Source organism: Leptinotarsa decemlineata, unplaced genomic scaffold (genome assembly GCF_025532065.1).
Source record: "Leptinotarsa decemlineata unplaced genomic scaffold, Ldec_3_MD MMD2_tig00002159_RagTag_RagTag, whole genome shotgun sequence".
NCBI lineage: Eukaryota > Metazoa > Arthropoda > Insecta > Coleoptera > Chrysomelidae > Leptinotarsa > Leptinotarsa decemlineata.
This window is the reverse complement of record NW_027412574.1, coordinates 731223-746888: the sequence shown is the minus strand read 5'-3', so window position 1 is coordinate 746888 and position 15666 is coordinate 731223. Positions and strand designations below refer to the sequence as shown.

The following is a 15666-nucleotide window of genomic DNA, read 5'->3' as shown; positions in this document are numbered from 1 at the left end:
CCTAAATAATATTGCGCTTATTGTTTTCTACTATTATTTTTTCTATCTTCACGGCCTGAAATTTCCCAACTTTTCCAAGTCGAAAAAACAGCGAAAAGCTGGAAATTTTGTAAAATTGTCTGTTCGAAATTTGTGGACTGTTCTCTTACTTGGGAGAAATTAAACTTTTTTGAAGTTTTCAAACAACTCAGAATTTCAAAGTATGGGATCTCCAAGTTATGCATGTTGGAAAATCCCAACCCTCTCCCGGTTCTTTCCCTTTCCTTATTACCTCTTCCTTTCTTTTCTCTCATTTTTATTTTTATAATTTTCATTCAATTTTGTACTATTATTTTTTTCCATCTTCACGGCCCAAAATTTCCCAACTTTTCCCAAGTCGAAAAAGCTGGGGGGGGGGGGGAGACTCCCCCCCATGGCGAAGGCCCTGTTTGTGCGATGTCATCAATTTTTAAGAGTGTTGCTTCCCCAACAAATACAAATGGTTTAAAATGATCATGCATCGTCTAAAGAGCATATTTTTAAAGAATTTTCATCAAAATCAATAATCTTTTTTGTATCACACAAAAAACACTTTTTACTCATTTTTGACATCCCGATTAACATTAATTAGCACGTGTTGTTACTAATAAATGATTTTTTGACTGTACAGGAGCATATGCATTCGGATACATTCAACGGTCAGGTAGCGCGCAGCTGCTATGTTGTGTCCTGTTCTATCACACGGTTCTCGAACGATCTACTTCTTCTTTCGTACCTATCAAATAGCTCCAATTCTAAACTTCGATAGCTTGTCAATAATATTTCATGTACATTTTTTGAAGGTAAGCCTATACGATTGGGTTTCTAATCAAAATATCTTACTTATAATATCAATTTCGATAGGTTAACAGATAGGTGTATTTACTTACATTGACTTACCTCTTCACATCTACTCGCCAGGTAGTCATGCACAGAAATAAGTAGGCAAGACTACCGAGGCATACTCTGTGTGTCAAAAACTATCAGACGAAGTTCATTCGATTATGAAAAGGGTGAAGGTGATAAAAAAAATTGATTAAAAAGAATTCAATTGAAAAAAGTTAGGAGCCCTTTTCGATAAGCAAGTTATCGTAGGCATGTTTGTTAATCAATTATATTTGACAAAAAATATGTCTCATTAAGTTATCTGATGGGTGAAGGTCGATCTCCCACCGGCTCACATAGAATATTGTCATTCTTACTAGTTTTCTCATAATGTTATTCAAATTGGTACTGAAGAGCCCTCAGGCAAGTGTCTTACGGCGAACATCCGATGTCTATCAGTGAGGATGACAGTGTTCCATATAAGTGAAAATATTCACTCTTTCATTCAGTATATTATGTAGGAATCCTGTGAATAACATCTGATTTAATTCCATAACGAATGTTTGGAATACAAACTGAGTAGATGAAAGTGTTGTTTGCATAATTCAGTGATCATATAAAAGTATTTGTTTCGAAAGTATTTTTCTTTTGTGTAATTCAATGTTTATATGAAAGTATCTGTTTCAGAAATTGATTGTTTTCTTTCTTTCTTTCCTTGAAAGCATCTTACATTATTTTGTATCAAGATGAAGAAGTAGTAAGCCAAAATCTTTCTTTCCCAATATTTACATGTCTTCTTTTAAGAGACGACGGATACATTGAAGATTGTTTCTGGATGAAGATTTTGCATTTAATTTTCAATATTTGGAGCAGAACTTTAGCGATTATGTTTCGGTTTATTGACTACCGATTTGAATAATCTTAGTTATAAGTATAATTCTGAAGATGTTATATTCTTTATGAATCAGAGAGGTGATGCGAAACTGAATATTGAAGAGATACAAAAATAAAGTCACAACAGAAGAAATCAGAAGTGAGCATGTACATATCTTTCCATGAATCAAAGCCCGAAAACAAATTATAGGTGATCCGATATTAAACAGCGCTATTTCGGCCTGCTAAGGTCATATCATGTTCTGTTGGATTCAACTATCCTTAAAGGATAATCCTGAGTATCTAGAGGACATGACATAGAACTAGACAAAACCACAATACAAAAACAAAAGCATTGGTGATAACAGATAACGCTATATAGACTTGTCGAAGGCCTTATAAGTTGTGCTAGGCTGAACCATGTATGCATTGTTGGACTCGCCCGTCCTTCACTTGTCCGTTTACCCATTCTGATTCTACTGGCGTATTCTCAAATGAGCTTTGTATTTTTGAACGAAAGTAATTTATTGTGGAGGAAAATCAGTTTTCATTCGACCTTCTTCTGATATTTTTATTTCCACAGTCTGAAAAATATAAAAATTGTAATGAAGAACTTCATACATTTTTCATATCGTGGAAGGTCTTTCAGGCATCCGAAGTATACGCATATTTTCATTTGAACTGCACGTCTTCTTGTTTTTTATAAAAATGTAGGCAAAATATATGGCAAGGAGTAATACTTACAAGTTGGATGAGTCTGTTTCTGAATTCTGTTTTGGCTGCTGTTGCTACTTATGAACGACAACCCTCAGAAGTCAAAACTTGTACAAGTTCAGGAATCAGTTTCAACATTTGTACGATACTCAATGGAAATTGATCATCCATTTCACATGATGGTCGATTGAAACAAACTTTTTTGTGAAAATTTCGTAATTCCTCCACTTCAGAAAGTTCTCAGAAATCAGGAGAGTAAAAAATCCATAAATTGCGTTGACCTATCGTAATATCTTATACACATTATATAATTCTCTGCGCATATAAAAGTTATATTCATTATCTTCGGAATTTTTTAAAACGAAACTAATAAGTATTTCACACTCATGTGTGAATTAATTCTGCTTCGATAGCACCATTTTTCTCGATGGAGCTTTATAACACATGAAGGGGTTTTAAAGTACCATTTTTTTAGAGAAGGCGTTTCGTAAACAACACGTTTCTTCTGGCAAACAAATCGAAAAGGATCATTTTGAAACCATTTCAGCGATCCTTTTCCGAATGAACTGCGTAGGACTCTAGAAAGGACGTTGGAATTAGTTTCGGTATATAGTCTAGTTCACAAGTGCCATTCGCAAAACTAATTTTCATTCTTATTGCTTGAAAATTTGCATTGTTCATAGTTCAAAGACACTTCAAATATACTGGAAATGATGAAATATGTTGATATGCTGAAAATTATCTGATTTATATCAGCATATTAAATATTAGCATGTTATTGGGAAACACCCTGATGTGATATATGAACATAATTGATTTTTTCACATGAAACAATGTTAATTGTATTACACAATTTAATTTCTGTATTACTACACCTCGTTAGCACTATTTCTGATTTCATGTTGAAAATATGAGAGTCGATTCAGTTGAAATTTCACGTTCTTGATCAGTGAAATTGTATACTTATCTGTTTTGTTAATTGATTATTAATATTATTATTTTCATTTTTATTATTTGTTAGATAAAATCGAATCTTCTAGTAAACTTCCACCATGAAAGATAATGATAATAGGTTTTAACAAATCAATGACTACTGAAGGAAGAAGATTGTTCGTGAGAGAGATGAAAAGTAGTCGGATAAAGACTCCAATAATGAATCACAAACATAACAAGAACTCCTTGGAATTCATTATTCTTATTATAATTCTCAATGTTTGTGTTTTGAAAACCATTTACTTCTCAAAAAAAATCAACCGCTACAAATTTTAAATTCCAAACCACCGTTCTTCCCCTGTTCCAATGCGAACTACGTTGACTGAGAGATTGGTTATGAATATGCAACAGAAGCAAAGTGGAAGCTCGGATGGAATAAAAAAGCGACCGTAATCAATCAGTGTTTGCTATAAAACCTCCATTCGATATTATAGATAATATGCTGAGTAATATTCTGGTAAAGTTCCTTTCCACTTCATTTTTAGGTTCTTATAAAAATGACATATTGGTAATTGAGGAAGAGATGAATCCGTAATCTTGCTTTTTCATTCCCCACGATAGATGGGGAGATTAAATGGTAATTTTCTTGTGAAAAGAAGGGCCAGCTTTTTTTGAACTTGAAAAAGTTGCCAATTTTAGAGTTTATTTAAATAATTATTTGGAATTGGAAAATGTCTATTTGTTTCGGAGATATTCAAAAAGAAAGGAAAACTGCTAATTCAGTTTTGATCGGAAAACATCAGAATAAAACTTTCATTTGACACATTTCATGCTATACAAGATTGTGTTTACAAATTCCCAACAAGCCATCTTGAGAATATCAAAAAATAAAGAAAAAATATCAAAGTAATTGACGAATGTTCAATAACACAGCTCGGAAAGATACAACACCTGATTGTTGTCTTCAATTAATTGAATTTTATCTATCATACACCGTCCAATAATTGCAATTTGAAATATATTCAGAATTTTATAGAGAGAATAATCTTCCACGAAAGTAATATGAAATAAATGAAAATTTCTGCGCATTAACGCAACTTTCTCTTGAAACATGTCATAAATTCATGTTCATTGAACTTGTGATGCACTGTTTGGAACCTTATGTGTAGTAATGAATATCACTAGAAATTCTTCCGAACACCAAACCGTTATTTTGATATATCGACACGTGTTTCGATCACCATGTGATCATCTTCAAGGCGAAGATCAAATTAATCATACCTACAAAGTTGTCCTCATTTATATCATAGATAACCCTTCTAGGTACCTGCGTCTTGAGTGTCTTAAATCAATTTCACAATATTGCCTTATATGCTAGTCTGAAATTAATTTTACAATGTGTCCTCATGTAACAGTCATGTAAATCTAATACATATTATTTTAACAACCTATATAAAATCAATTTCACAATATTACCCTATATACCATTCTTAAATCAATTTTCGGATGTGTTCTTATATAATAGTCAGGTAAATTTAATAATCAAAATTTAATTTTACCAAGCTATATAGTATACTATCAGGTATTGGTCCACCATTGTTATTCATGATATTATCATATACTCATTTCTACACTCTCATAGGCATCTCTGTTGTTAACTTGTCTAACTAATCTTAATGAACTGAAGTCTACGGAATGGTTTTCTTGCAAAATATGATGGACCACCGCTGATTTTTCAGATTTTCCATATTTTAAGTGTGCTAAGTATTTCTTATATCTTATTTCAATAGAGCTTCTTGTCTGTCCATGATATTTTGCATCGCAGACCTTATATTTAATTTTGTAAATTTTTGACTTTTTCGAATTCTCGACTTTTTTTTTTGAATTTTCTAAAAGGTTCTGTAGTCTATGACCTTGTAAGGACTGCGATTCAAAATATTATGAACAGACAAAAAGATCTATCAACATAAGATATAAGGAACACTTAGCACACTCAAAATATGGAAGACCTCAAAAATTAGCAGTCGCCCATCATATTTTGCAACAAAATCATTCCATAGACTTCAGTTCATTAAGAATAGTTAGACAAGTTAACAACAACAGGAATCTAGATGCCTATGAGAGTGTATAAATAAGTGAACATAATGATATTTTGAATAACGATGGTGGACCAATACCTGATAGTATACTATACAGCTTGTTAAAATAATATTTCAATCATCATATTTACCTGACTTCAATACAGGGTGGTGAAAAAAACAGTTTTTTTGTTTGCTTGAAAAAGTGACAGAATGGAATACCCTGTGTTTCATTACAAATTCAGAAAGCTATTGGAATTTGCTTTCTTTCTATGCATTTAATGCGTATACCTAGTTAGTCAAGTTTCAGATTTCTGTGCATTTATTTGTGAAAATGTCCCTTCAGGATGGTATTTCCATTCGGAAATTTGTAAGCAGGCCATGATCACTATTTGACCGAAACGACATCCAAATCTACAGCCAATGAACATCAAGAAATTTATGTCAGTTTATAATATGGTATAGTTGATTAGAAGGTGTTAGCCCGATATATAGCAAAATTAAATTATCGACTAAAGAGATAGGAAATTCTTATCTATTCAAATTGCTCAAAAAATTATGTGATGGAATTGACCGATACTGAAAATCCACAATGCCTGAAGAATCAATTTTATAGTGGAACACAAGTTGTGGTTTTCTAAATGCCGTCACATTTACATTTTATGGCTTGTTTTTTTAGTGATTTCATCAGTGGTTCAGACTAGTACAATGATGAGACCCAGTAAGTCAAGTCAGTGTTGTCTTGTGTTGGATCACAAATCTATCGAGTTCTGGACTGAAAGCTGCAGTAAAAGACAGACCATAACCTTTTAATATGATAGCCTCGCTTCAGACAATAAACATTGTAGAAAGTTGTTAGATAGATAGATGTATCAAGCGACCTGCTTGAGAAAACTATTGCAATGAGGATGGAGCTGGGCTTGAATAATTGATCTTCAACGTGAGAGTTCTTCTCATATCAACTCATGAAGAGATCCTCCTCTTGAAGATGATCACTTGGTGATCGAAACACGTGTAGAGGTGTTGAAAATAAGGATTTGGTGTTGGGAAAAAACTCCAGTAATATTCATGAAGAGATGGCTATAAGTGATTTTCAAATACAGTTGGACGAATTATCACCTGTCGTAATGGAGATCCTTAAATGAGTTGCATGGAACTAGTCACTAGTCTAATGAAAACACTTTCCCAACATCAGACTCCAAATATTTCGAGGGCATCTGAGAATAATCACGCAAAACCAATGATTTATTGTTTATATGAACATTCTTTTTTTTCAATATCATATTCATGCATTTAATTTTCATTGATATTCCTTAAGTGTCTATGTTTCTAACTTTTCAAAACCCACTTTCAAAACGAGAAAGTTATTAACCTGGAAAATTAATAAATTTTTGTCAAAATAAATCTATGGAAGCTGTGACCAGCTTGAGAGATTTGAGACTTGAGAATATGTTTTTACGAGGCCATAAGTCAGTTTTCGTCCTCTGGTTCACAAAATTTATGATGACCAAGGTTATGACTATATAATTCAGTCAATATAATTTTAATCAATATGATATCGACCTGTTAAGAAAGTACTCGTTCATATGTAACCTTTTCTTTATCTCATTTTCAGAAGACTTTAATCTTTTCAGCAATTACCTCTCTTCGATACTGAAACGGAGAAAGAAGAAGCTGAGATAATTGTACCAAAATCAATTCTTCTTGCAAAACTAGCGCGTCGCTAATCAAATTTATATCGCCTCTGTTCTAGGGAAACCCTCTGTGATACAAACCATCACTTCATCTAGATTTATCAGGCTACAAGGGGTCCGGAATTCCCCGCATGACACAATACAAGAACAGGGTAAACATCAATAAATAACAAAATCCGTGCGGCAAAGTCTATCTCGGCTACCCTGGCTTCTCAAAGTGTAATTTTTCAGCGACATCGGACGCCTATCACAGAGCAAAAACCCACATAAAGGGCGTCGCGTCCCAAGCAGCTCAATGATATCCATAGTCCAGTGAATAGACGGGGAAGGACTGTTCAGTTTTGTTAGAGGCTGGAGAAAACACATTTCTTTTGATCGTTTTTGAGTTTTCAAGGAATGTTGGGAGATATTTCTTCTCAACATAATATTATCAAATGGGATTATAATCTACATTCAAATTCTAGTCGTATGTCAACTCCTTCAATAGAAGGAAATTAATATCTAAAAGTAGTTTTGAAGTCGACCGAAGTAGTTGTCGCGCAAAATGTCACGAATTACCATTGTAACCTAGCAGATATATTTCCGACAGTATCAAATTCTCAAAAAGCATTGCGTATTGAGTATATGGCCATTCAGATATTTCAAAACTGATGGTTGCGATTTAAAACGAATATCAATACAGTGAACCAATCTATTCAACTGGAAAAGAAACATTTTTAGAGGTTCACGATTTTGGTAGAAACCTGTTGGCTTCGTCAAGGCTAGGAATGAAAATCAGACGAATCAATAAACAATCTACAGAAATGTGTATAGTAAAAGTTTCTTTCAGACACAAACTGAAAGGAATATTCCTCTCGAAACCAATACTTTTAATTATACACATTCAATTACATCGAAATCATTTTTTCCACTTCAGTTTTTATTCTAAACATTCTCAATGGAATTGAAGCATATACGAGTATGATACACAAAATCGCGACATAACCTCGGAAGGAGATTCACTCATATAAACTTATTACGTTGGAAGATACACCACTTGTATTATTGTTACAATTACAGTTTAAAAATGGTTTTCTACTTTCTGTATAATGAAGTTTTTTTCCAAAAGCTATTCTATTCCGAAATATATCATTACCTTTGGAAACGTATCAATATTTTTTACGAAATGTAATGAAAGTAGTTCTGTCTCTTTCGATGAAATAAAGTTGTGAAGTTTTTTGTAACAATTGTGTGAATCTCCTTTCAAATTTATCAAAAAATATGCTGATGAGGAGTTGGAGGCTGGTTTTTTACTCCAAACTTTGATAAGTATTTCGTGAAGTATCCCAAATGAGGATGAACATCGGAATTGTTTAATTTTTTGGGGCAATAATAATATCTTAAAATCATACCAACTTGCCGCACTAGGGCAGAAATCTTAGCCGCACAGATGCAGAAGGCTGTCATTCTTGGCTCACTGCGATTGCTCAGGGCACATGATTCTCAGACCCAATGATCACTCCCCCCACGGTGCTGGCGCGCACTCCCGAATGTATCGGTGCTTCGGGGGATAGGGCCTGACCAGCGCACACTACGGTGAAAAATAATAATAATCTGTTTTATATGGATGATCTTAAACTGTATGCCTCTGGAGAGAAGGATCTCTATCAGTCTTTGAGGGTGGTGGAAAAGTACACGCATGCTATCGGTATGAAATTCGGGATAGACAAATGTGCAATGGTTCATCTCAAAAGAGGACGATGCGGGGATTACGGAGAGGATGTGCAGGCTCGTAGATGGAAGCATCCTACACCATCTGGATGCCGGAGAGACGTATACTTACCTCGGGGTGGAACAACGCCACTCACAAGAGGTAACTGCAGTGAAAAACTCTCTACGCGGCTAGTATCAGCACAAACTTCGACAGATCTGGTCATCGAAACTATCGGGGAAGAACAAAATAGCTGCAACAAATATGCTTGCCGTTCCAATCTTACTCTACTCCTTTGGAGTAGTGAAATGGACTCGGGAGGAGCTGTATCAACTCGACGTAAGGACCCGAAAAATGATGCATCTCTATAGGAGTTTGCATCCCAAATCGTCCATTCCACGGTTGTACTTCCCCCGACAACAGGGAGGTCGTGGACTTTTGAGTTTGGAGTGTCTACATGACAGAATGGTACTGGATACAGCCTGTAAAGTCGTCAGGAGTTCGGATCCCCTTCTCTGCATGGTCCGTGACCATGAGAGTGCAGGAATTGGGGCATTTCTCCTTAGGGCAGCTGCTCGAGCAGCTGATGAACTCGGTATAGTTTCCGACTCTGAACGAGGTGACTACAACTCTGTCACCGAGTTGGAACCCTTTCAGCAAAAAGCTCAGATAAAAGCCGCAGAGATCACCTTACTTCTGCGGAGACACAGGGATAAGCCAATGCATGGAATCTTCTTCAATAACATTGAAGACCTTGGCTTATCAAAGCGCCTGACGTTCGCTTTTCTCAGGTCGAGTGGGCTGAAGCCGGAAACTGAGGGGTTCATCATGGCTTGCCAGGATGGTGTCTTCAACACCTTAGTCTACCGCAGTCGCGTGATGGGTATAGAGGTTCCTGACACAAGGTGTAGGGCCTGCCGCGAGGCGCCCGAGACCCTAATGCACTTGCTATCAGCATGTCCAGCATATGCGGTCTCGGCCTTTATCCATCGACATAATGCGGCCCTAAGAGTGCTATATTACCATCTACGGCACTCTTACGGTATTGACGAGACACCGGTGTTGCCCTACGCTCCGGGGGATATTGAATCCGTTGTGGGGAATGAGAAGTGCCGAATTTATTGGAACTATTTGATGTAGTCCTTCTCGATCACCAGACCAAAACGATATTTGTCGTGGAGTTTTCAGCTCCTGGCGAGACGAATATCGTCAGAAAAGAGGAGGAAAAACGGATAAAATATCGAGATTTTCTCTTCGAACTCCGCAGACTCTATCCAGATCACTCTGTCAAGATGGTCGTTCTGATTGTTGGAGTCCTTGGTGGAATGATGTCTTCTCTACTCTCGAATCTAAAAATCATACCGGCTTGCCGCACTAAGGAAGAAATCTTAGCTGCACAGATGCAGAAGGCTGTCATTCTTGGCTCACTGCGTTTGCTCAGGGCACATGATTCTCGGACTCAATGATCACTTACCCCACGGTGTGGGGAGTGGTCATTGGTTGATTATGCTGGCGCGCCCTCTCGAATGTATCGGGGCTTCGGGGGATAGGGCCTGACCAGCGCACACTACGGTGAAAAAAAAAAAATAATATATTTATTGTCATGGGTTTCCTATGAAACCCATATGTGTCAGATACAAAAATAGAAGAAAGTATGCATATGTATACAACTCATACATTACACTATACAGACATTGTAAAATTCGTTAAGTGAATATAGGGGATTTTCAGTCAGATAGTCCTTCAAAGTTCATTTGAAGATACTCATGGTATTGATTTCTTTGAAATGTGGAAGCAGTGCATTATATATTTTTATACAGTTATAGTACCGACCTTTCACGAATAGACTTGTTCTATGTAGTGGAATGCGTAGATGCTTACTTCCTCTTGTTACCATATTGCAAATGTATTGATTATTTGCAGTAAATTTGTGCAGGTGTTTTTCATCGAATATTGCAATATTAGTAGGCACAATGAACAGTCATAATTCCTAAATTGGAAGATAATTGTCTGCAAGAGGTATTATTTTTCAGGTTAAGCATAGTTCTTATGACTTTTTTCTGATAGATCAGGGGTTCCCAATCTTTTGTAGCCTGCGGCGCAGTTACATGTTTAATATTTTTTCGCGGCGCCCTGTCCTAGCTAACTATTTGAAGAATACAGTCGAAAGAAATAGGTACCTACAATAATAGTAGTTAGGTTAGGTTGATCGAAACGAAATCAAAACACCACTATGAAATTGACTTTTTTATTATAAAAGAATTTAAACTGAAAACAACAATTGAAGAAACGACGGAGAAGAGAAAACGACTGAAGAAAAAACAAAAATTAAATATGATATTTACTCAGTGAATTCAATGTGAACGATGAGCTTGGTGCTCTTCGCACAGTTTTTCAAAGCGGGGAATAACACTGCTACTCTCATTAGTAGGGTGCTAATGCCGACTGAACGCCTCCCCCCACCCCTTTTGACCTTGAGACGTCACACGACCTTGAATGACGTCACCTAACCTTGAACGTCGTACACGTAGTATGAGCTTGAATGCGGTGTTTGACCTTGAGTGTGGGGTTTGACCCTGACGTTCGACACTTCGACTACCTTGAGCTTGCTCCATGGCTTTGAATGTTGACCTTGAATGAAATCGTGACGTGTACAGAATATACAGTGGGATTAGGCGTTGCGGTGTTTGACCTTGAGTGTGGGGTTTGACATTGACTTTCGTCACTTCGACTACCTTGAGCTTGCTCTGTGGCATTGAATGTTGACCTTGTAGCTCCCATTTGGGTTATGGTGGGAACGTTTCACTCATTTCAAATTCTCCTTATCGTACGGTAGATATTTCTATATACAAGATGTATTCGTGCGTTGATTGTAAAAAAAGTTTCACTCGTAGTGACAACCTACGTCGTCATCAGCGGGATTCCTGCACATCCACAAATGGTGATGGACCTCCAAAATCTAAGAGGCAGCGGTTGACACCCCCAGCACTTCCAACACTGCAAAGATGCGTTTGCTGCAATTTGACTATTGCAAGCGATCAGATGAATGTACATCGAAGGACGTTGTAGCATAGAACAAATGCATGTGTTCAATATGGGGAAGGTGTGAAAATTGTCAATACAGCTTTCAAGTGTCGAATTGTGAGCTACCGAGTGGACAGTGAAAACCACCACATGGATTACCCAACATTCTTCAATGAAATTAAGCAGAAAGTAGTGAAACTACTCGAAGAAGTGTTGGATATCCATAAATGCATGAAAGTGAACATGGAAGTGTTTGGGCGGTACAGTCTGCAAACTAAGGATCTTTCAGACATCAAATCATTTAATAGTCCCAATGAAGTAATTGATCAATCGAATGATTTGGATGTGGTTTATAGCAGTTTTGCAGATAGTTTAACTGTTAAAGCAGCGGAATTTCAAGATCGGGATTCAGGTATGTGATCTAGTCAAAATGTTGATGATGATGGACTTATAGAGAAAACCCATATTTTCAGGTTGGACCATTGAGAAAATTTTGTACTTGGAGGTGAATATCAACAAGTATAGCCCCTTCGGAGGGTCTTCTTACATCAAATTGCCAAGGTTCATCGAATTGAAAAAAGTGTGGTGAATGTTCTTAATCAAGATCAGTGCTGCTTTGCGTGGGCTGTGACTTCAGCTTTATACCCTGCCAGTCAGAAACTTAATGAAATTTCATCATATCCCCACTTCTCAACCGTCTTGAATGTAGCAGGTATGGAATTTCCAGTTAAGTTGAAAGATATTCCTAAGTTTGAGGTTATGAACGATTGCTCTATCAATGTTTATGGGTTGGAAAATGTTTTTAAAAATGGTAGAATTGAATATGAAGTTGTGGGTCCGTTACACTATTCTAAACGTAGATTAAATAGTCATGTTAATCTGTTGATCATCACAGATGATTCTGGTAATAGTCATTATTGTTGGATTAAGGATTTATCGAGACTAGTATCATCACAAATATCTGCCCGTGGTCATAAAAAGTATTTTTGTGATGGTTGTTTATTGTACTTTGATAATGAACGAACTTTATTGCGACATCAGTTGAATGATTGTAATCACATATCGACAACGACACCATCCACAAATTTCAGGGTTGATAAATTTGGTAAAAGGGTACCTGAGAATATTTTGAAATTTGAAAATATCGAGAAACAGTTGAGGGTTCCATTCGTTGTATATGCTGATTTCGAATCTATTCTGAAACCAGTGCATACTAATGAGCCAAATCCTGCTAACTCTTATACAAATCGAACATATCTTCATGAACCATATGCTTTTTCTTACCTCATAAAGTGCTCTTTTGATGATTCTATATCTAAATTTGTACTATATAGAGGTGCTGATGCAGCTAAAGTGTTTGTGTCAAACTTGGAGGCTGATGTCACCAATATTTATCACAAATATTTGAAGAAAGGCATTCCAATGAGTCCATTGACTGATGAGGAAGAGCATGATTTCAATATTGCCGCCACATGTGGTATATGTGGAGAACCATTTGGTGATGGTGATATTGAGGTGCGTGACCACTGCCATCTAACGGGGAAAAAAAGAAATGGAGCTGCACATAGTATTTGTAACCTCAATTTCAAATTGCCCAACTTTATACCCATAATTTTTCATAATCTCAGTGGGTATGACTGTCATTTGTTCATAAAAGAGTTATGCACAAACAAAACAAAAGTTGATGTCATTGCTCAAACTAAAGAAAAGTATGTTTCCTTCACGAAACATATAATTATGGAGAGAATAGTAGATCACAATGGAGTGATGAAAAATAAGTTTTTGAAATTAAGGTTCATCGATAGTTTTAAATTTATGGCTGCTTCCCTTCAAGAGTTAGGTGACAATTTAGATGAAAAACATTTTGTGGAAACAAGAAAATATTTTCCGGAACAGGATAAATTCAAACTTATGAGGCAGAAAGGTGTTTTTCCGTACAGTTTTAACGATTCTTTAGATAAATTAAATTATTCTAGTATATCATCAAAGGTGGACTTTTATGATAAATTAAATGAAAAACATGTTTCTGATGAGGATTATGATAGAGTAAAGCAGGTATGGAACACATTCAATTGTCAAGATTTGGGTGAATATACTGACATATACCTAAAATCTGATGTTCTACTGTTGTGCGATATTTTTGAAAATTTTAGAAATATGAGTTTAGATACATATAAATTGGATCCTGCTCACTATTTCACTTCTCCAGGTCTTTCTTGGGATGCTATGTTGAAGTATACGGGTGTCAACTTGGAATTATTAACTGATATCGATATGGTGCATTTTCTCCAAAACGGTATACGTGGTGGTGTAAGCCAGTGTTCGGAGAGAAAGCATATTGCAAACAATCAGTTTCTTCCAAATTATAATCCCGAAGAACCTCCATCTTTCATAATGTATTTGGATGCAACAAATCTGTATGGTCATAGCATGTCTCAATCATTACCTTTTGGTGGGTTCACTTGGTTGACCGCCAGTGAAATATGTCAGTTGGATATCAATAGTATTCCAGATGATAGCCCCCAAGGATACATACTTGAAGTAGATGTGCATTACCCTGTCGAGTTACACGATCTACATTCGGATTTACCATTTTTGGTTCAAAGTATTATACCACCTGGTTCAAAGTCCAAAATACCCAAACTTATTCCTAATTTGAATGATAAAAAGAAATATATCGTTCATTATAGGAATTTGAAACAAGCGGTCCGTAATGGTTTGATGGTGATGAAAACTCATAGAATTCTCAGATTCAATCAGTCACCGTGGCTGAAAAAATATATCGATTTAAATACAAATTTGAGAAATAAGGCTACCAATAAGTTTGAGAAGGGTTACTTCAAATTGAATATAAATTCCATATTTGGCAAAACGATGGAAAATGTAAACAATAGAAGAGACATTCGAATTGTCACACATTGGGAATCCATAAGAAGAGGTATGGGTGCCAATGCTTTGATAGCTCGTCCCAATTTCAAAACATTATCCATATTTTCGGAAGACTTTGTCGTCATACATATGGATAAAGTTAAGGTTTGTTATAATAAACCATTGTATTTGGGGTTCAGTATATTGGATATGTCGAAAACAGTCATTTATGATTTTTTCTATGATGTCATCAAAAAACATTACGGACCACAAGCTTCTCTTCTCTATACCGATACGAATTCTTTGATACTGAAAATAATGACGGATAATTTTTATAATTTTATGATTGCAAATGTTGACAAATTTGACACTTCTAACTATAGGTTGGGTAATAAATTCAATGTGCCAGATAGCAAATCGGTGATTGGAAATATGAAGGATGAACTTCCGAGTGATCCCATCATCAGTTTCCATGGCACCGGTGCGAAAGCATATCATGTACAAAGTGTGTCTGATGAAATAAAGAAAGCAAAAGGTATTAAAAAATCCGTTATAAAAAATCAAATTTCAATTGAAGATTACATTAGGATTGTTGAAACAGGCGGTATAATATTTAGAAAGATGAATGTATTCAGGAGTGATTTACATGATATTTACACGTTGATGTGCAATAAAGTCGCGCTATCACATAATGATGATAAGCGATTCATCATTCCTAATACCACCAAGACATTACCTTGGGGCCACAACGATATTGAATTCTATCAGACAAGTTCCGAACAAAATTTAAGAATTCTTTTGAATGTACTGAAAGATGAAAACAGTATAAGTGACAAGAAATTAAATTTACTTATTGCCTTATTGGAAGAGCAATCGAGTAATTGAATTTTTTCACTCATTATCTGGTTTGTTCAACAAATTGTAAAATTCATACTTGTGGAATATTTCA

At 35.8% G+C, this 15666-nt stretch overlaps 1 protein-coding gene and 1 long non-coding RNA gene across 2 annotated transcripts in view; one reads left to right on the top strand and one right to left on the bottom strand.

Annotated features, from left to right (window-relative positions):
* Window positions 1-15666, bottom strand: part of LOC111509400 (uncharacterized) — a 366192-nt gene that overhangs the window by 152649 nt on the left and 197877 nt on the right. The window lies entirely within an intron of this gene.
* On the top strand, window positions 11383-12678 carry LOC141482951 (uncharacterized). The gene is made up of 2 exons (XM_074176993.1): window positions 11383-12261; window positions 12323-12678. Exons 1-2 carry the CDS (start codon window positions 12000-12002, stop codon window positions 12436-12438), a joined length of 378 nt encoding a protein of 125 aa, XP_074033094.1. The 5' UTR covers window positions 11383-11999; the 3' UTR covers window positions 12439-12678.

What these genes read in the sequence shown, in the direction of transcription:
- LOC141482951 (XM_074176993.1), top strand. Translation starts at nt 12,000, where the DNA reads ATGGATTACCCAACATTCTTCAATGAAATTAAGCAGAAAGTAGTGAAA. An exon ending in ATTTCAAGATCGGGATTCAG is followed by an intron (nt 12,262 to 12,322) that starts GTATGTGATCTA and finishes CCATATTTTCAG; the next exon opens with GTTGGACCATTGAGAAAATT.